Raw genomic sequence first — 21,556 nt, 5'->3', positions numbered from 1 at the left:
GAATCTAATCTCATTTAATAATCTAACATTTGTTTAATTTAAAAATATTTCAGACTTACAAAAAGTTGCAAAAATTACACAGTCATAGTGTATAGCCTTTACTCAGCTTCCCCAATTGTTATCATATTACATGACCGTGGTACATGATCAAAGTCAGGAAATTAAAGTTGATACAATGTTTAATCTATGGACTTTATTTGAATTTTACCAATTGTCTTGCCAACATCCCTTTTCTGGTCCAGGGTTCAGAATTCCACATTGCATTTAACTGTCCTGTCTCCATCCACTCTGATCTGGGACAATCCTGTCATTCTTTGTCCTTTCATGACCTTGACACTTGAAGAGTACTGCACATATCTAGCTCATAGATGGCCTCGCAGTCCCCTGGTGTTTACTCACATTTAAAATCAAGTTATGCATTGTTGGCAAAAATAGCGCAGAAGTAACACTGTGTCTCTTCAGTATGTGACCTCAGGAGGCACATGATGTCAGTGTCTCACTGCTGGTGACGATAACTTTCATCGCTTGTTTAAGGTGGTATTGTCAGGTTTCCCTGCTGTAAAGCTATTATTTTTCTCTTTGGAGAGATAATTTGAGTCTATGCAAATGTCCCATTTCTCATCATACAAATTCTGATTTCCACTGATAAGTCTTGCCTGCAACAATTACTATTGTGGGACTTGCCATGTTTTCTATTCTCATCGTCCCTTCTCCGTGTACTAATTGAAATGCTGGTATAAGGAAAAACTACTTACATCTCGGTATAGACTCATGGATATTTACTTTATTCTATAGGCTATACTCCATTCCTACCATCTTTTGTTGCTCAAATTGTCACTGATTTGGCTGTTGGGAGCTCCAGTTTGGTTCCATTGTCCCATAAGTAGAAACTCTCCCTTCCTGCTGTTAATTTTTAAAACATCTTTACCTTCTGGCCTCACAAGACGTTCAGACTCACGCTCTAGCCTTGGTTCCTTTTACTGAAGAATTAATAATATTTAGAAACCAAAATCTAGGCACTAGCTGTTGCTCAATATTAGTAGGGTAGCGCAACATATTCTTATAACTCTTAGGAAATAGAATGAGCAAGGCCAGGTCTTCACCTCAAAGGTCATAAGTCAAACTGTTAAAAATATGCAGAAAAGCCTTTCCCAGCCTTGGGATGGAAGGCTGGAGAGCTGCTCACCCAGGAACTCCATTGTGGAACACCGCACAACCCTGGTCTTTAAGTCCTGCTTGGGAGCAGAATTAAAAGTGAGGAAGAGGAACAATTCCGAGTGCAGTAGCCCCCCGCATCCATGTGGAGTATGTTCCAAGTCCCCCAATAGATGCTTGAAACTGAGAACAGTACCAAATTATACATACACAGACACACTTGAACAGCATGGTTTTGGCTGTGTGGGTCCACTTCCACATGGATTTTTAAAATTTACATTTAGGTCTGTAATCTGTTTTCAGTTAACTTTCACATGACATGAAGTATAAGGAAGGCTCAGGATGGGGAGGAAAAGGTATAGAGATACCTGCTTGTTTCAAGATCATTTGTTGAAAAGATTGTCATTCCTTCATTGAATTCCTTTGGCATCTTTGTAAAGAGTCATTAGGTGGGTCTTTTTTCTGGACTTAATTCTGTTCCATTGACCTATAGGTCTATCCTTATGCGAGTATCACACAGTTTTGATTACTATGTTTTTACAGTAAATCTGAAATCAGATAAGGTAAGTCCTCCCACTTTATACTATGGTTTTAAAATTGTCAGCCATTCTTGGCCTATACTTTTCTTTTAGATTTTAAATTTTAGAATTAGCTTATCATTTTCTTCCTCAAAAAGCCTGCAGGGATTTTGACTGGGATTGGATTGAATCTCTAGATCTATCTGAGAAGAGCTGGTATCTTAACAGCATTCACTCATACATGAACACGGCAACTCTCTCCATTTATTTGGACCTTCCTTAATTTCTCTCAGGAATATTTTATAGTTTTTAGCATACAGGACAAACATAATTTGAATTAGTCACCCACTATCTTATATTTTGATGCAGTATCAATTTCCAATTGTTTGTTGCTAACTTGAAGAGATACAATTGATCTTTACATACTGACCTCATATCCAGTGACACTGCTAAAGATAATGTTTTTGTTGCTTGCTTAGGATTTTATTCAGACAATTTATCTACAAACAATTTACTTCTTTTCCTATCTGTATGCCTTTTTTATTTCTTTTTTTTGCCTTACTACAGTAAATAGTAAGGCAAGTATAATGTTAAATAACAGCAGTGAAAGAGAACATCTTTGCCTTCTTTTCAATCTTAAAAGGAAAGTATTGTCTTTTACCATTAAATATAAAATTAGCTGTAGGTTTTCCATAGGTCCTCTCAAGCAGAAATAGAAATTTCCCTTCTATATCAATTAGCTAAGAGTTTTTATCATGAGTACAAATTGGTTTCTGTCATTTTTTCTGTTTCACTGAGATGATCATATAGTTTTTCTTTATAGTCTATTAATATAATGGGTTATATTGACTGATTTTCAAATGTTAAACTAACCTTGAATTCCTGGGATGAATACTAATTGGGTATGATATATCACCTTTTTAATGTATTGCAGGATTCAATTTTAAAACGTTCCATTGAGGATTTTTAAATCTATATTCATGAGGAATATCAATCTGTAGTTTACTTATTTTTATGTACCAGTTATTATTTTTCTTCTTTATTTAGTTTCAGTATCAAGGTAATGCTGGCCTCATTAGGTGAGTTGGGAGGTGTTCCTCCTGGCTTATTTTATGGAAGTGCATAAGGTGGGCATCAGTTCTTCCTTAAATGTTTGGTAGAATTCACCAGGAAAGCCACTGAGCTTGCAGCTCTCTTTGTGTAAGACTTACAAATTACAAATTCAATTTTTAAATTAAAATAGAGCTATTTAGTTTTTCTAGTTCTTTTTAAGTGATTCTTGGTAGTTTGTGTCTTTCAAAAAATCAACTTATCCATTTCGTCTAACTGGTTGAATTTACTGGCATCAAGCTGTTGAAATATTTCATGATAGTCCTTTTTCCCAGCATCTGTAATGATGTCCTCTCTTACATTCCTGATGCTGGTAATTAATTTCTTTTGTTTTCTTTCTTTTCCTGATCACTCAGGCTAAGGTTTGTTCATTTGACTGATCTTTTTAAAGGAACCAGTTTTCTGTTTTACTGATTTTTCTGTATTTTTTTCTCTTCTATTTCACTGGTTTCTGTTCTTATCTTTATTACTTGATTCCACTTATTTTTAAATTTTTTCTTCTTTTTCTAGTTTCTTAATTTAAAAAATTACAATGTTGATTTGAGACTTTCTCTTTTGTAAGAGAAGCACTTAAAGCCATAAATTTCCCTCTAAGCACTGCTTTAGCTGCATCCCATACATTTTGATATACTTTTTCATTTTCATTCAGTTCAAAATATTTCCTAAATTCTTCTGTTATTTAGAAGAAGTATGCTGTTTAATTTCCAAGTATTTGGAGAGTTCCCTGCTCAGGCCTAGAGTTAGCCATTTCTGCCAGTAGCTTCAGGCTCCCTTTAGTGGAGAGCGATACTTTCAAGATCTGAGCCCTAGGTGTGCTCGCTCCTTCTGAGCAGTTGCTCCTTCTACAGCTTCTCATCAAGCAAAGCTAGAACATATATGAACATACGTGCATACAAACACACACATCTCTACTTACTTCTCTGACCGTCTATACCGAAAATCATGCCTTCTACAGACACCTCGTATTCCTCTCTGGCCCCACAAGGTTCACTCTGACTACCCCCTTTCCATATCTGTACCTCCCTTCTCCAATAGCAAGAAAACTGGCTCCCGTCCTCCTCAGCCTAGGTACCCACCTAATCCCCCTGTCTGCTGCCCACCCCCCAAACACTCAGACCTCCTGCCCCTCCTGTCCCTGGCCTCACTGGGCCGCCTTCCTACTCCACGTGCCTGCCTAATGGCTTCTGGAGTAAAAAGGAAGGTACATTTTGCTTTTAAAACAAGAATACATCCCATAAAAATATTTAGTCCTGCTTTATAAGAGCCCTAGGGTTTAGAATGGAATAAATGCTACAACCAAAATGGTAAATATCAAAAAGGAAATTAAATTCTCTGACTTAAAATTTGATTTATTGTCTTCCAAAAAAACAAACTCACGCTTGTTTTTCATTAGGTACATTAAGAACTTGGGCAATTTATTTCTTGAATCTCAGCTATCTTCCCAAAATTTCCTGTGCAATATTCTGTTCCTTTCATTTTTAAGCTTAAACTGTAATAAGACAGGACAGCTACTTTGAATTCATGTATTACACTGTGTCTTACTAAAAATTAGTTTTCAGTACAATCATCCAATAAGCCAAAGGCTTAACACCAAACCTTTATCATAAATTCAATATGCCACATTTTCTGCATGAAAAAAAATGACTTCACATTACTTCCACTAATAATTTCAAAACTTCAGTTATACTAGAAATTGACCATGTATTACTCTGCACCTACTGCATGAGAACTCCCCTCTCTGGTGTCTTCTCAAATCTGAGAGCTTGCAGACCTCTAAGAATTCATCTGTGCACCCCCCAGTGTAAAAATCAAAGCATTAAAAGGCATGCAGACTTCCAGGCAAGCTGGAGGCGTAGGGAACACGTGTTGCCTCCTCCTGCAACTACAGAAAGAATTATAACTAGACCTCAAAACAAATAACATCCAGAACTGCCAGGAAATCGAGCTGTATGAAAGTCCATCAACCAAGGATTTAAAGAAGCCGCACTCATTAGACGGGTACAAGGGGCGGAGACATGGAGAAGGGCAGAGACGCAGTGTGGCATAGAGAAGTGGTGTTGGCGGAATGGGCAATCCCACCTTCATGTGTGGTGGGTAAAAATCAGGAGGGATACCTTAGGAGCGAGCAATCCCAGTCCCAGGCCAGACCATACAGCCCAGGGTTCCAGCGCCAGGAAGATAAATCCCTATAACTTCTAGCTGTAAAAACCAGTGAGGGTTGGAGCAGCTGAAGAAACTATCAGATTTTCAGGAGATGCAGCTTAATGGGCCCGCATGGACTTAAAATTTAAAATGTATGCAGACCCGCCCCTCTGGGATTTAGCACCAGGGCAACAGCTGGAAGGTTGCCAATTGCACAGAACAAATGCCAGACAAACCTCCAGAAGCCAGGCAGCGGCACTGTCCCATCTCTGAGCCTCCCCACCCCCTATGTCCACAGAGCCACAAAGCAGTGGAGCGGGTTGCGCTGCCCTGGTGATTGCCTCAGGGTCCGTCCCACACAATTTACAGGTACCTTTCTATAATAGGCCATGCTACTAAGACAGGGAATCAAAGCAGCTCTTCCTAACACACAGAAACAAACACACAGAGGCTGCCTAATTGAGGAGACAAAGAAATATGGCCCAATGAAAGAACAGAACAAAACCCCAGAAAAAGAGCTAAACAAAATGGAGATAAGCAGCCTATCAGATGCAGAGTTCAAAACACTGGTGATCAGGATGCTCAAAGAACTCATTAATACAGCAAGAAAATAAAAAAGACCCAGGAAGCAATGAAGGTTACACTAAGTGAAATAAAGAAAACTCTATAGGGAACCAAGAGTGGAGGGGATGAAGTTGGGATTCAAGTCAATGATTTGAAACATAAAAAAGAAATAAGCATTTAACTTGAACATCAAGAAGAAAAAAAGAATTCAAAAAAATTAGGATAGCGTAAGGTGCCTCTGGGACATCTCCAAATGTACCAATATTCGAATCATAGGGATGCCAGAAGGAGATGAGGAAGAGCAAGAAATTGGAAACTTAATTGAAAAAAATGACAGAAAACTTCCCTAATTTGGTGAATGAAATAGACATACAAGTCTGGGAAGCACAAAGTCCCAAAAAAGTTGAACCCAAAGAGGACAACACCAACACACATCATCATTAAAACGCCAAAGGTGAAAGATAAAGAGAAATTCTTAAAAGCAGCAAGAGAAGAGAGTTACCTACAAAGGAGTTCCCATAAGACTGTCAGCTGATTTCTCAAAAGAAACTTTGCAGGCAAGAAGGGGCTGGCAAGAAGCATTCAATGTGATGAAAAGTAAGAACCTACAACTAAGATTACTCTATCCAGCAAAGCTATCATTTAGAATAGAAGGGCAGATGAAGTGCTTCCTGGACAAGATAAAGCTAAAGGAGTTCATCATCACCAAGCCATTATTATATGAAATGTTAAGGGACTTATTTAAGGAAAAAAAAAAAAAGATCAAAACTACGAACATTAAAATGGCAACAAATTCACAACTATCAACAACTGAATCTAAAAAAAAAGCTAAGCAAACAACCAGAACAGGAACAGAATCATAGGTATGGGGATCATTTGGAGGGTTATCAGCTGCAAGGGGGAAGTGGGGGAGAAATGGGGAAATGGTACAGGGATTAAGAAGCATAATTGGTTGGTACAAAATATAGACAGGGGGGTGTTAACAATACTATAGGAAATGGAGAAATCAATGAACTTATATGTATGACCCATGGACATGAACTAAGGGGAAGGGGACTTCTGGAGGGAATGAGGGTACCAGGCAAAAGGGGAAAAATTGGGACAACTGTAAGAGCATTATCAATAACATATATTTAAAAATTAAAAAATAAAAATAAAAGGCATATAGGTAATTCTCTTGGTGCCAACGGCCTGTTACTACAAAATGCAAATTTGAGACACCACAGCATGGTTCAGTTACAAGGTCAAAAGATCCAGATTGATTTTACTATTTTTAGAATAACATAAAAAAACACAAATTTTACATTTTTTCCTTAAGATCTCACACACACAACAGTGTCTGTGGGCTCCCATTTGAGAACCCATTGTCCTATGTAAAGCAAATAAAATTTCAAGCTCCTCTTACTGAGAATAGAAAAACTTTTTAAAAAGCATTTTTATTCAGCAACTTCCTCCGTACTTATGAGATCTAACGCCTTGGTCCATACCAGTGGAAGTCACCTTAAAAGTGTCATGCTTGAAAAAATAGTTCCTCAATGCAGAAAGAAGCCTCTCAGTTCAGAGCTCTGCATTGTAATTTTAATTCCACTTTGAACAGCTTCAAAACATGGGCATTCCTAGTGTTAAGAAATTGTTTAAATTTATTAATGCATCTTATCTTTTAAAAGGACTATATTTGGTATTTTTTTGATTTTTGTCGGAAAGTTGTTCATTTTGTTTTGTTCACTGAGAGTCTACGTAAGACTTCTAAAACTAGGCACAGTAGGCAAAGGTCTCAGGCAAGAACCAATGACTGAAACTTCTAAGAAAAAAAAAGACCAGAAAAGAAAAGTCTTAAAAAAAAGAAAGCCACACCAAAATTCTCTGCAATTCAAAGCCAGTTGTCCTAACCATCTCCAAGCAATCCTTCAGTAAGTTAATAATCCAGTTCCAAAACTTCAATTTTGATTGCAGAGGGGAGGGGACTGAATATTGCATTCAAAGGTTAGGGCATTACATTCAAATGGCATCATCCACATACAAACAAGGAACATAAGCAAAGTGATCAAGAGCTGATCTTTCACGAAACATAAAACGAGTCTCCGGAGCTGCCTCAGTAAAACACTGTCCTACTGGTCACTGCTGAAGGGAAGCTCGAAGAGACGCACTTCCATCCACTGTTAGCACATGTCAGTCCATGAAAAATCAGTCACTCCCGCGCAGCGCAGCGTGGTCCTGGACAATGGAGCCCGTGTGTGGCAGACAATGGCACTGGGAGCGCCGCAGGAGTGGGTGAGCCGCTCTGCCCTGCTGATGGCACCAGAGGAGGACGACTGACTGCTGGCTGTCTCATCTAGGTTCCCACATGCTAACACGCACGGATCTTGTTTCTCCTGTCCCCACGGAGGGGAAACAAGTAAGAACTTCTTTGCACCTAAGAACTGTGTAATCTCATTTCTCTCCAAAGAGTGAGCTTTCGAGACAGACCCTGCGAGCAGGGAGCGGGTTTCCAGCACACTGCCGCTCCCCAACGCTGTGGCTGAAGGCCAGAGGCAGGCGAGCATGGAGCAGATGGAGGCCTGGCAAGGTCTCCCACTGTCCCTGCATTAGCAGCATCTGCTCATTACTCAGAACCTTCGCCTGCTTTATCTAATGCTCCAGGAAAAGCATTTTGATTTGATTCATTTCGGTGCGGTAACGTGCAACACAATTAGCGGTAAAATCAAACTGGAGGGTGGCCAGCGCTGACAATCGGAAACAAGGCAGAAGAAATATGAGGCCAGTGGGTTGGAATTCAAAAAATCACAACTGTGGATCACCTTGCCAAATCTCAGTGCCCAGGTGGGGGTGCAGGGTTCCTGCAGGGCGAGGAGGCTAACCAGGACGCAGGGATGGCCCGCTTTCTCCACAGCGGTTTCCGGCTCCGCTCTGGACCTGACTCCTGCATGTGGAGACCATCAAGGGGGCTCAGCGGCTACAGAGCTTCCCTCTGGCACAACCAGGGGCTGAAGTTCATTAACTCACTTTATTACCTAGTTCTTCTCTTCTGTGGGGCTCCGTTACAGATTTTACCTGGCAGACCCCACAGGTAGGTTTCCTCTCTGCCCTGTTGTGCCTAAGAAGTGCCTATTCCCGGCTCCTGGAAGGGAGCAACATAAAGGGGAACGTTTGATTATTCCAATCTGTCTTTGCCCAGAAGTAGCTACTCACAAATACGTTGGTATAAATATCACAGCGGCAATCTGTTAACCAAAGTGAAACCAAAGACAATGCCACCTGAGGTCTGGGGGAAACGTGAGAAGTTGTTGTTTATCTCAGAAATAGTAACAACCCCAATCAGAGTGGTGGAACACGCTCCGAGGGACACAGAGGCAGGAAAACACAAGAACTCTGACCGAAGAAACAATCCCAATACCAAAAGGAGTTTGAGGCAAACCAAAGATTTCAGGGTAAACATGCAGCCATGGAGCTAGGGTAGATTTTACCTCGAGTAGGAATATGACCAGGGATGACGCAAACCCCAAAAGGACACGAATGACAAGCGTGATGATGTAAATGTGAACAACTAGACAGACCAGCTGGGACAGAACTTAACATCCGGAAACAGACCGAAATACTAAAAGAACTCATACCTAAAAACTTGTAAAGGCAGCACCTCAAACCAGTGAGGTAGAGATGGGCTTTCTAAAAAGAAATGCTGGAGATAGGATATACTCAAATCATATCTCATACTATTCCAGGATGAACTCTACATGGATCAAGATTTAAATACAAAAAATCTAGAAAAGAATTACAAGTTGCAGGTGCACATGTGAAAAAAAACCTCACAGTTTTGTAAACTGCAACTACATTTGGGTACCATTTCTTATCTATCAAAGGGACAAATAGCTAAAAATGAGAAACATTTTGCTGATAAAACTGTAAGGGGATGAGCACACCTTCATCCCTTCCTGGTAGGAGAGCAAAGTAATACAACCCCATCTGCAGTTTTACAGAAAGCTATCCTTCCTACACTGACACGAAATGTCACACATACAAGGTTTTCCACCACCACACTGTAACAGCAAAAGGCTAGAAACGATACCCTATTCCTCAGTAGGGGGCTGTGTAACGAAACCACCGTCCTTGTACAGTGGAGTACTGTGTGGGGATGGAAAAGAAGCAGATTCTCTACAAACCGGCATGGACAAACTTTCGAGATATGTCATGTCCATCACAGCATTATTCACAACAGCCGCCAAGACATGGAAACAACCCACATACCCACCAATGGATGAATGGATAAAGATATGTGGTACACGTACAACAGAGTATTACTCAGCCATGAAAAAGGACAATATCCTGCCATTTGCGACAATATGGATGAACCATGGGCATATTGTGCTAAGTGAGATAGGTCAGAAAAAGACAGAGGTACTGCATGATCACTTACATGTGGAATCTAAAGTCAAACCTGTGAAAAACAGTACAATAGTGGTTACCAGAGGAAAAGATTCATGGTGTCTAAAGGCACAAACTTGTAACAAGGAGTAAATGGGCCGTAAGGTTCTAATGCATAGTATAATGAAGTTAGACATAATCATATTATAATTATGTAATATAATAAATATCACAATGCCAATCATATTACACCATATAAATGTATGAAAGTAACACATTATCCAGCTTAAACTTACACAATCTCATATATCAAATATATGCAATAAAAAAAGATATGTCATTAAGTGAAAAGAAGCCAAGTTATGGAACAGTACATGGTAGTTGGTCATCTTTTTTTAAACAGGGGGAATAAGAAGTTGATATTCATATTTGCTTATGTTTGCAATGCAGAAAAACTGGAAAGATCGACAACAAATTAAAATATATGGCTGCTTTAGAATCAAGTGGACAAAAATGAATAGAAGCAAGACTTCTCAGTATGTTCATTGTGTTATTAGTTGTTTGTATTAGTTTGACTTTCCATCCCTAAAAATGTTTAATTAGTCAAAAGCATTAAATTACAAACCAAAATCCACTCCTTTATGGATTAAAAAATTAAATCACACACACAACTACCACCTAGAAAAATAAACTATAAACATAGTCCACTGAAGAATAAATGACAAATTAAAAAGCTATTTGAAAGAGTTCTTAGTCCTTTCTTTTCAACCAGAAAACAACCCAAAGAAAAATGGGGAAAGAGAGGAACACGCAATTTGCAGAGAAAGAAATACAAATCCCTATTAATAACACAATGAAAAGATATTCGTATACACTTACAGAGGAAAGCAAACAAAAACAGCAGTGCACGGCCATTTCCCCCTACCCGACAGGCACGAGGAAAGAGTCACTCTCATGCACTTTGGTGAGACGGACTATAAACCAGTGGAGCCTTCTTGGAGGGCAATCAGGCCATCTTTACTAAAATGTAAAGCATCTGCAGCCTCCAACCTGGTAACTACTAGTCACTTACCCCATGGATAGACGCGCACAGGTCCAACCTATTTGTTCAAGGATATTGCTTGCGGCAGTGTTTTTAATAATAAAAACAAGCCACCCAAATGTGCCTCACCAAAGGCCCCAATAAGTAAATTACGGCACAGCCACATAATGCGATACTAGAGGTGAAAGAGATGAGGCTCACCTGTGAGGGCTAAGACAGAAAGACCCCAAGATGCGGTGGTCGGGGAAGAAGGCAAGGTGCAGAAAAACACGCAGAGCAGGACCTACGTGTAAAATGTGAGGGGGGCCTGGGAAAGAGGGACGGGGAGGAACACTGCAACTTCTTTTTGGATACATTTTCTTTTACATTTTACACCTTTTTGTAGAATTCTAACTGTGAATTTTCTAAACCAAGTATTTAAAATATATTTCGGCAATTATGTGCCAATTATTTATGGAAGAAAGTAGTTTGGGCAACAGCAGACCCTCCATATCACCCTGCCCAGGCTCTGTAGCTTCAGCTTCACTGGAGAGGACACTCCAGTGTCATCGCAAGATGTCGATTCAACACAGGAGGAGACAGATACCGTGTCACTCCCGAGTCGGACTGCACAGCCATCCTCGGCGGTGCAGATAGACTCTTATGAAGCTACACCATCGTCTCTCGAGACGGACGGCTGCCGACGACGACGACGAGTTTCTCTATCATATCTATATGGTTCCCCAATGTTTCTGCGCCACAAAGGGATGGGGGTGACAAAGACAATTCTGGCCAACAACATAAAACCTGCCGCGCAGCTTGCACGTCACCCCAAGCGGTATTTTCAAGGTCACAAGGCCTCAGGCACGGGGGTACAGATACGTCAGGTGCACGTTTCTGTGAGCGGCTCTGTGTTGACACTTATATGATCAGCTACAACCGCGCAGGGCCCCGGAGAACAATCCCAGTTCTGAACTCACCACTGACTAATGACTCAGCCTCAAGCAAATCGCTTGGCTGGTCACTTTGCTGGTCAGTTTCCCCATTTGAAGACAATGATGAGCGTGGCAGGGGAGGCTACTGGATAATTCTAAAACTGCACGATTCTAACCTAAAAGTACTACAACCTTTGCATCATCGTTTAAAAAAGGCTCATCGATAATCTGGAAAGCAGCGAACACCCTCAGGCTGCTCACATGCAGTCTACCCAGGCTCTCAGTAAACAGACACGGAATGGCACAGAGCAAAAGAAACCCAGCTCAGCTAAATTTCTAGAGGCTGAAAAAAATCCATCGATGTTGTCTACTCATGTCAAGTCAAAAGAACAGGGTTCATGTTGTTAAAATAATAAAATGAAACTTTTTAGGACTTCATGCCTAATTTTTATTTTTTTCAATGGCATATGGATAGAAAAGTCCCCATCACCTGCTTTACCACGGTCTGTCTGTCTGAGCCAGCCGATAACGCTACTCTGACTGTGACGGCTGGCAGCGGCGCCACGGCAGGAGCGCCAACGTTCTGAAATATTTGGTGACCCAACTTTCAGGCGAGTGGGGAAACCGCTTTCAGAAATTCGGACTTTACGCTATAATGGAAGTTAGGAGCACAAGGTAAGAGTACGGGACACCTAAGGCCATCGAAACTACTGTTCCTATTAGCTAGACACTGCTGAGTGTTTGTATTTTAGACTATTCTTACCTACATCTGTAACCCACAGCTGCTCACACACAAAAATCAGTCCCAGAGAGACAGCACATTACCATAAATTATCGTGTGTGGGATGGAAGTGCCAGGGAAAGGTAGGCATGGACTTTTTTTTCTGTTTCCATATTTGTCGATAGATTATCTATGTCTACCCCTTTTTACTGTTCCCTTTGGACTAGGCAGAGACTAAAGGAAAAGGAGGCCAAGTATATTTAATATTTTACACCAAACAAGTTATTTGCTTAAGACGGCTTGGCCGGCCTCGTGTCTGGCACTCACCTCCAGCCCGGCAGCTCCAGTAGGAATTAAGCACCGGCTTTAATGGGTGCTGTGTTCCAATGCCTACTAACGCACTGAGGATTATTGGCCAACTTTTTCACATAAAGGCAAGAATGAGTGTATGTGTGTGAACATGTGTGTGTGCCCACGTGTATGTGTGGAGGGATTATGGGGGGGGGGGGCGCGGCCACAGCTGCTTAATTTCTGTAAAGCTTTTTTTCCCTTAACAGGGAGGAGGGTTGCGGTTACTCACCATCCTCATAAGCCGCCGCCGCCAGCGAGCTGTTTATCCGCACAAAGGAGACATATGGCTGCATTCCAGGCTCGTCCTCCTCATACTCGGAGTCCAGGAAGGGGGCCGTGTAGTCCCAGGTGCGGGTGTCCCACACCCGCACGTCCCCTGATGTATATCTGGAAAAGAAGGACAGAGTCGGTTCCAAGTGGAGACAGGAGAGCGGAGCCAGAGTGGGGAAAATGGGGGGGAGCCGTAAAACAACAAAGGGGTCCAGTGTAGTCGGTGTGGAAGCACCACTGCAGCCCTGTCTCGGTGAGGAGCTCCGACAGGGGAAGGTGTCAGCTGGGTAACAGGAGGGCTGTGAGCACCGTTCACGTCCTCACGGCGCGACGCTGACAAGTCCAAAAGAGAACACTGGACTAGAAAAAACTGGGTATCAAGATCTCCTTGTTTTTCCTTTTACACTATTATAACCCATCTGCCACCTTAAGGTCTCCTAGTAAAGAGATCACTAGCAGAAAGTTGTAGCAGCCACAGTATTTACAAACATAAATGCAGAAGAAAGACGGGTGGGGGTGGGGGACAGAAACTAAGGACTAATGGTCTTACAGGCACAAGCTTTCTAATCCCTCATCCATGCATCAGATTTGACTGATTAAAGTCCCTGAAGACTAACTGATTTGCTGAAACAATTAGGTCTCGTCTTCAGCAGCCAGAAAAGGCTGCCTTCTCACGAAAAGCCCGTGCTCAAACGCGTGGCACTCCCAGCTCTGCCCACGCGGGACACAGGAGCCCTCGCTCCCCGCTATGACTGCCACCACTCCGACACGTGACGCTCTCCATCGAAGCCGAGGCAGGGCCAGGGCCTGCCCCGCCGCAAGGCCACCGGGAAAACGAGCGGGCCAGACGACGAGGTGGTGCGCTCGCTGCCTGCCACGGGGGCATTTGCGCCGAGTTCCTTACATCTGCTACCCGGGGTTCGATTCAACATGTAAATCAACTGTGGGGAGGCATGTTAGAAGTGTTTTAACGGTCTCATGATGGACTCACTCAAACACAGAGACAGGCAGACACGTTAACAGGGTTCCCGGTCCTCGCAGGCCCGCGCCATTGTTCTTTCAGGTTTCTTTGACGTCACGTTAAAAGCATCGAGTGGAACAAGATAACCTGAGATTTATTTAATTACTGAAACGTGGGGCACGAGTCATTATCAAGTAGTTAAAGATCAGTTTCTCGCATGAGTTTTCTTAATAAAGAAACTAAGAATACTCCGATTCAGGAGCGCTTCACTCACTGAAGGTAGTAAGCAGCCTTTCTCTCAAATTGTTGACTGACAGCAGATGCACATGCTGTGTAAGTCACAGGTCATTCTGTCACAGTTCTCTCCCTGCAGGCAGCATCTGAGAGCCAAATAAGAGACACACAGAAAACCGGACGACGAGCCTCTGTCTGACCACTGACCCCCCAGGACACAGAAGCGTTCCCTCCACGGGTGTCACTGAGCCTGGCGACGGACGGGCGAGGGCGGACGGTGGCAGCATGGTGGCCAAAGTGCGCTGCGGGCCCCCAGGCCTTCCAGGCGGTGTTCCAGATGGCCCCCCTGAACAAGAAGCCCCCTACGAGCCCTGTACCCCACTGCACCAACACTTCTGGCCTCCCCCTGACATCCTGCAAGTGACTCAGGGGACCCCTGGAGTAAGGCCACTTGCTCAGCTAGAGACACCGAACAGAGAAAACAGGTCTGGATTTCTAGACTGCGTGTAGCTTCTCAAGATCAAATTCTAAGTGAAAGGAACTGGCCAGCTCAGGAAAGGGGTGAAAAGGATGGCTACGTCCTTCAGAAACTCAGAGGGGGTGAGTGAAAGAAAGAGGAAGGGGGTCTGAGGGCTCAGAGACCGAAGGAACTCGGAGAAAAGGTGCGCAAACCAGGAAAAGGTCCTTCCTCTCCGTCAGGCTCTGTCACGCTGTTGTTTATCACCTGCGCGGGGGCCACACCGGTGGTCCTCACGTGGGCCTTGGTGGCAGCCCTTAGGGGCCGTGGTGGGGAGCAGAGGGCACAGAGGAGAGGATTTCAGTGGCCGAGCCCCACCCCAGCCCCAGGCCCCCTCACATGAGAGGCCCCAGGTAAAGCAAGAGCCAACAAAACCCAGAAAACTGCCGCATCCCCCAGCAGCGGCCGAGGCGCCCTGCGGGCAGCAGGAGCGTGAGGGCGGGGGTGCCACAGAGAAGGGCCCTCACTCAGCCTCTGATGGGCTCCTGCCAAGCCTCGTCGCCCGTGAAGGGGTCCCACTCGCTGCGTCTTCATGTGTCCAAAGCTAAGTGGATGCTCCCCTCCAAAACTTTCAGCTCACCCCCAACTCGCCTGCTGCTGAATTCCTTATTTTTGCCAGTGGGCTGGGTTTTTTTGTTTCTTCTTTGCCCACCACCCACTCTGCTCGGTACGTTCCAATCACCGTGCCCTTTCTTTTCACAGCGCCAGGAACGCCCCTTGAGTCCGAGTCCCCCCAGCCCCTCACAGCTGTACCACAGCAGCCTCTCCCACCTTCAGTCCACCCTGCACAAGCCCACTCCTCAAAAATACTCGACTCCACGAATCTCCCTCCCTTTCTCCCTCACCGTCCACACTAGACCATGGTCTGCACGGCGCCTTCCTGCCTCACTACCCAGGCCAGTGGGTCCCAACCTCCACTGCACGTTACAGAATCACCTCGGATGTGTTTAAGACTCCCAATATCCAAGCCCACCCCAGATGAATTAAATCTGACTCTCCGGGGGTGGAACCGGGCATCAAAGTCTCCAATGTGCGGCCGAGGCTGAGAACCTCCCACCTACCCCAAGCCTACCAACTCCTCAAGGCCCGGCAAAGGCCCTCCTCCTCCATGAAGCCTTCTCTGACTCCCTACTGTATATGCCCCACCTGAAGAAATGGCATTCACGCTACATGTGATGTCTCTTCACCCTGACTGTAAATCCCTCATGAAGGCCGGATCTCAAGGCCACAGCCATCACAGTGCCATGCGCACAGCTCACAACAGGTAAGCAGTGACTGAAAGGAGACACCGCCAAGTAACAACTCACGCGGTCTGCGTGGCGCCTGCTTTCATGTCTACTGCCCACCTTCCAGTGCCAACGATCTGAGAAACACCCAGGACACACACATCAATATGCACTAGACTTCTTGCAGGTATTTCCAAACTGATTAAAATATCTGAATTAAAGCACAGGATAAATCATCTCCATAAACATGAAATTTTCCATAGAAATCCATTTAAATGAGCTATTCTTCTTGGCCAAAGAGCATGATAACGCAAACATTTTGCTGTGAAATGAATGACTCAGGAAACAAGATATGAGAGACTTTATGTCTCTTTTATGACGAGAACAGAGAGTTAAAGAGCCTGTTTCCGCAGGTCGTGTGTGATGACTCAGCCGTAGGTTCTAAAACCTAACGTGGTGAAAGCGACCACAGCAGCAGCAACTGAACTCAACGCTAAAGAAACAGACATTTTCGCACGGGTAAAGCACTGACCGGGGCAGAGGGGCCTGGACCACACCCCTAAACGCGACCTAAAAGCACTTACCACCCTTGGCCAGGAGAAACGGGAACAGATAATGAAGCAAGGTAGGGGGAAAAAGGCTGATTTTCCTCCAGAGCTCCAGATGTCTTTATTGCTGCCTAATGACAATTACACTCAACCAATTAAGACACCGCTATGACAGTTGCTTTGTCAGTAAGCCTTTGGACCCCAATGTTGATGGCTCTCTAATTAGTGCCTGTGCAAAGTACAACTGCAACCAACGTGTGAGCTGATGTAAGAACACTAGAGAAAAACCGAAGCAGCAGGCTTTTCCAAACGAGGAAGATGTCCCGGCCCATGGCACGGGCCAGTGAACCTGTGTGCCTTCTCCATCTTTTTTTACGCTTGGCAAGGCTGCATTTACCTCCAAATAAATAGGTCAGAGACCACAGCTGACTTTTTGTTGCAAGAATGGGAATACTGCCTCTCTAGAGCTCAGCACGCCAGAGCAATTGCCAATTTAAAATGATTTATCATCAAAAAGCTTTCATTAACTAGTATGTTTCCCATAAACAGACTACTGATGTGGACCAAAAGCCCGGAAGAAAAATAAGACACACAGCTAAAAACAACCTTTAACCTTTCTTCTTGAGGGTATAAATATCTGGCACGGGGTGGGGGGCGGGGCACGGAGATCGGGGCATGGTCCCACTTTGCTTCCAGGTGCCAGTGCTTCTTTGCTAAAAAAATTTTTCCAGGCTCTTCGTAAGAACCTAGGGGGCAGTTTTGATTTAAGAATGCTGGACGTAAGGTTACGTGACTTATCCAAGGTCACAAGAAACATGTTAGTGGCACAGCTGAGATCAAAACGGGTTCTTGGGCGTTTTTCAATCTGCTGCTTAACCAAAGAGCCACTCCACCTCTTCAGACGACAGTCTATAAACAAACACAGCTTTTAAGAACCATCCCCATTTAAGTGAAATTAAGAAACTTATTGTTTCCAATACAGCGACGCAGGCTTGCAGGACACAGTACTGTAAGTCCTGCAGTACCTCATTCATTCTACCCCCCTGTCTCAGCTGGAAGGCAAGAAGCCGGCCACAGAAAGCTCGGGGTGCGGGCACAAGGTGTGGCTGGCAGGTGCAGCGGGGCCTCCCATACACTTGCCACACAGGGGATGCAAGAAGACACATGGGACGGTGGCCACACTCAGGCAGCCACCCCGCACAAAGTCACAATTCCATTCTGCTCAGGTATCCCCAGCAGCCAAAAGGAGCCTTGTTATGAGGCCTCAGGCCAGAAACAGCAAATGGTTTCACTGGTGTGTCAGGTCCAGGAAGTTGGTAGCGGCTGCCCCGTGTGGAGGAGGACTCTGAAGCTCTATTCCATCCAGGTCACCAAAACAATAAGCGCCACCACGGGCCGTCAACACCCAATGACAGCCTGGGGTGAGGAGTGGCAGCACACGTACAAGCTGTCTGCTTCTGTGCCCGGCCAACCCCTCACCACCCCTCCAGACCAGCCGGGAGAGACCCAGGCTGAGTCCGCATGGGGTGCCCCTGCAGGGTGTTCCAGTGCCCTCCTCGAGACCCCCCACGCCGTTCCGTAGCTGCCTATAACTGTGTCCCTCAGACAGCTGTGAGCAAGGACTGTCCTTGCCAGGAGCAAGAGCTGTGTCTGCAGCACTCACCTGCGCTTGTAAACGCTGAAGGAATGAAGCGACCAACTTAAACGTACAAGATGAAGTGGTTTAAAGCCTGCAGAGCAATTAGGCAGAGGCCCCTAAACAAGTACAGCGCCCACATTTCAAGAGATATTTATTCCCTTAACATGTGCAAGTTTTAAGAACTGTTCACAGACTCCATACTTTCGTTACTAATACCAAAAATTACAAATCAATGAAATTAAGAGTATTTACTGTTTTCTATGAAACATGACTGTGTTGTATTATGCAATTAACAAAATGAACTCAATCCCAAAGTGCAGTCTTTCTGTGGAAATGCACTCCTGCAAACATCAAGTGCAGCTTAAGGCACATCAATTGAAAAATAATGAACATCTTAATGGACCTTACGAGATACATGCACTACACACTTAAAACTGTTTTCCATACATCTTGGTTAATCACAATCAATAGAGCCAGAGTCAATGATGATTATGCAGAGTTATTGTAGCTGTGGCCCTTCCCATTATTCCTTGGAGAACCAGAGATGGGTAAATGCAGCCATGAGTTCACCAGTATTTATTAAGGATATTCTGGAGCTCCTTCATTAAGGATGAAAGAAGTGTAATGCTCTCCTCTAGGCTCTTATCAATATCTTACCTCAGACTTATTTACCAGAAGAGCATGTATACCTCACAGCAGAAAATAAATAAATTTAAAAGTATTTTTAAAAAGAAGTCCCTAACGGGTAATGATCAAATTCCTTATGGGAAACGGCTCAATGTCATAAGCAGCAGCACAAAATCAATATAAAATGAGGTTGAAAGGGAAACTGTCAAGAGAAAAAGTTTTTTCTTTAAAGGAAAAAGACAGAAAGTATGTCCTTAGTAAGTATAAATATGGGGTGACGTTTGTCTAACTCAACTTTTACCACCAGTCTGTACTTAAAAAGCGTCTGTATCCTACATATTATCCATTTTCTATACATTCACAGGACACTAGCAGAATATTAAAAACACCGTCTCTGAGGTCTTCAGCCCCTGACTATAAAATATTTTAAATTTCAGGGCAAATATACACTAAATCAGATCAAAGCCATATTTCAGCACGGTACATAGTCCATACAAAGGCACATTTTAAATTACCGGCATAACGGGAGAAAAAATGGCTAAAACCAAGGTATTGCAAGTTATCTTAGATGCACACCTATGTTTGAACTGACATTTTCTAACAGTTCTAAATGGTAAACAAGGATAACCTGCACTGTAAGTGCCACGCGGCAAACTGAACCAACCAGATGCTCAGATTTCAGATTTTGCACATAGAAACTAGAAGCTCAGAAGTCTGCTTCATGTCCACAGCAGACTGGAAACCCTCTCGACTCAGTGAAAGCCCGGGCGGCAGCCAGAAGAGCATGTATACCTCACAGCACAAAATAAATAAATTTAAAAGTATTTTAAAGAGGGGTCACAGTTCTGATGTGTGCCCACCTGGACACGCTTGCCTCGAAGGGAATGGAGGTGGAGGAAAATGCATGCGACCAAAGGGGACAACTGAAAAGTTTTTGCAAAAGAAGAGAGCTAATACTCTGCCACATTCAATAACACACTTTCCTCTCCAAGCACACTTGGCAGAGGAGAAACACGGATGCGTCGCTGTAGCAGTACAGGCGGGGGCTAGGCCTGGGGGCAGATCACACGGAGCGAAGGGCACCAGGGAGACAAGCACCTAGGAGCACCGAGGACGGCCTCGGCACAGAGAGGGTGCCCGGTCCTTCTGTACACCAGAGATGGGGGAGCCGGCCCCCGAACGCAAACAGAGAAGTGTGCTTTCTCACGCAGGCCGCGGGCCCAGGGCGGAGGAGCCCAAGTGAGGGTGAGGAGGGGATTACTGCGAAGCACCAGCACACTCCCGGGCGCCCGACAGAAGCTTCTGGGGAGCGAACAGCTTCATGGTGAGCACACGGCCTCCGGAGCGCCCGCTCTGACTGTCCCCTGCTGTTTCACCTGAGATGCTCTCCTTCACTAGGGGGCAGTAAAGCAAATAAACTTCTGGCCAGTTATACCTAGACCCGCATCCCAGGTTTTATAATGTGACCTTTCTGAACTCATGATGTCATCTGTTTTCAGCTCTCTCTCACGTCCACAGTGCAACAGGAGCGCAAGAGACCAGTCTTGGCCCCACGGACAGGCCAGGGATGCTTTCCTAGCCTCGCCTCTTCTGCTTTTTCCTCAATGATAAACATAATTTGAAAAACATTCTAAAATTCTCAGAGCTGTCACCACAAAAACCAAAATAAAAGGAAGAAGCCAACGAACGAAAACCACACTTTGTAATCACTTATTATCAGCAAACTTCCGAGATAACATCTCTTTTCCTCGATACAAGGAAAGCACACGCCGAATCTCGGTGTATTGCAGGAGTGACAGCAGATCCCAGAGAAAATGCGGCCGGAGCTGAGCTCGGAGAGAAACAGACAGGTGGCTTATTGTACCGAGACTGGTGGCTGTGGAACACAAATTTTCCTCCAGTTAAAGAGATGGGAAATTTTAGCTAGAAAATCCAAGTAAGAGCTGTGTTTGAATGACTTAGTCACAGCTGAAGGAATGCCACTTACCTACCCAGCAAAGAAACAACGGGCTCGGGGATCTTCTGGGGATCTGCGTCTCACTGTGAAGGGACCACCGGAGAGCACAGGCGGGCCACAGGGCCTCAGAAGTGTGAGCTTTCCCTCCAGACACATGCCCCTCAAAGTCTCCTGGGTGCTGGGACTGGTGTCAGGCTCTGGGGGCACCAAGGTGCTTGATACATGGTCTCCACATTTTAAGAGGGGTCCGGTCAGTGAGATCCAACAGTGCCAAGGGGCTGCCAGGGACGTGACCACGTGGGACCTGGTAGTGTGGCTCGGTGGAGGGGCTGGGGTGGACGCCAAGCTGCAGGAAGTTAAGGCTGGAGAGCAAGAAAGGGGCGTGTACCCCAGTTATTCATGGCACTGAGAGAAGGCAGGTTCGTTCAGGGAAGCAGGCTTGACAGACTTCACACCAAACGGTCAAATTAGAAAGAAGCTGAGGATTATGAGGTAATTGAAAATAATTTAATGTGGAAAGTCAAAAACTTCATTCTTCTAAATCCACTGTTTCCACTTATGGGACTCTAGCCTATGAAAGCAATTAGACTGGGGGGGGGGAGACAATGGAAGAACTTTAACCCTTTAGTTGACACACTTCTATGGAATTCAAAGTTCCTATAATGAGCATGTGTTTTACAGCCTTTAAATGAAGAAGATTC

The 21,556-nt window shown here is 44.3% G+C and overlaps 1 protein-coding gene across 1 annotated transcript in view; it reads right to left on the bottom strand.

Annotated features, from left to right (window-relative positions):
• FBXW8 (F-box and WD repeat domain containing 8) overlaps positions 1 to 21,556 on the bottom strand; it is a 108,762-nt gene that overhangs the window by 49,866 nt on the left and 37,340 nt on the right. The window contains exon 5 of the mRNA XM_090290620.1: positions 13,106 to 13,263. Within this exon, the coding sequence (XP_090146746.1) occupies positions 13,106 to 13,263 (158 nt within the window). The remainder of the gene's footprint in view (positions 1 to 13,105; positions 13,264 to 21,556) is intronic.

This window comes from Furipterus horrens, unplaced genomic scaffold (genome assembly GCF_987537825.1).
Source record: "Furipterus horrens unplaced genomic scaffold, mFurHor1.1.pri manual_scaffold_11, whole genome shotgun sequence".
NCBI lineage: Eukaryota > Metazoa > Chordata > Mammalia > Chiroptera > Furipteridae > Furipterus > Furipterus horrens.
The sequence above is the reverse complement of the archived record's forward strand: the minus strand, read 5'-3'. Positions and strand labels throughout refer to the sequence as shown.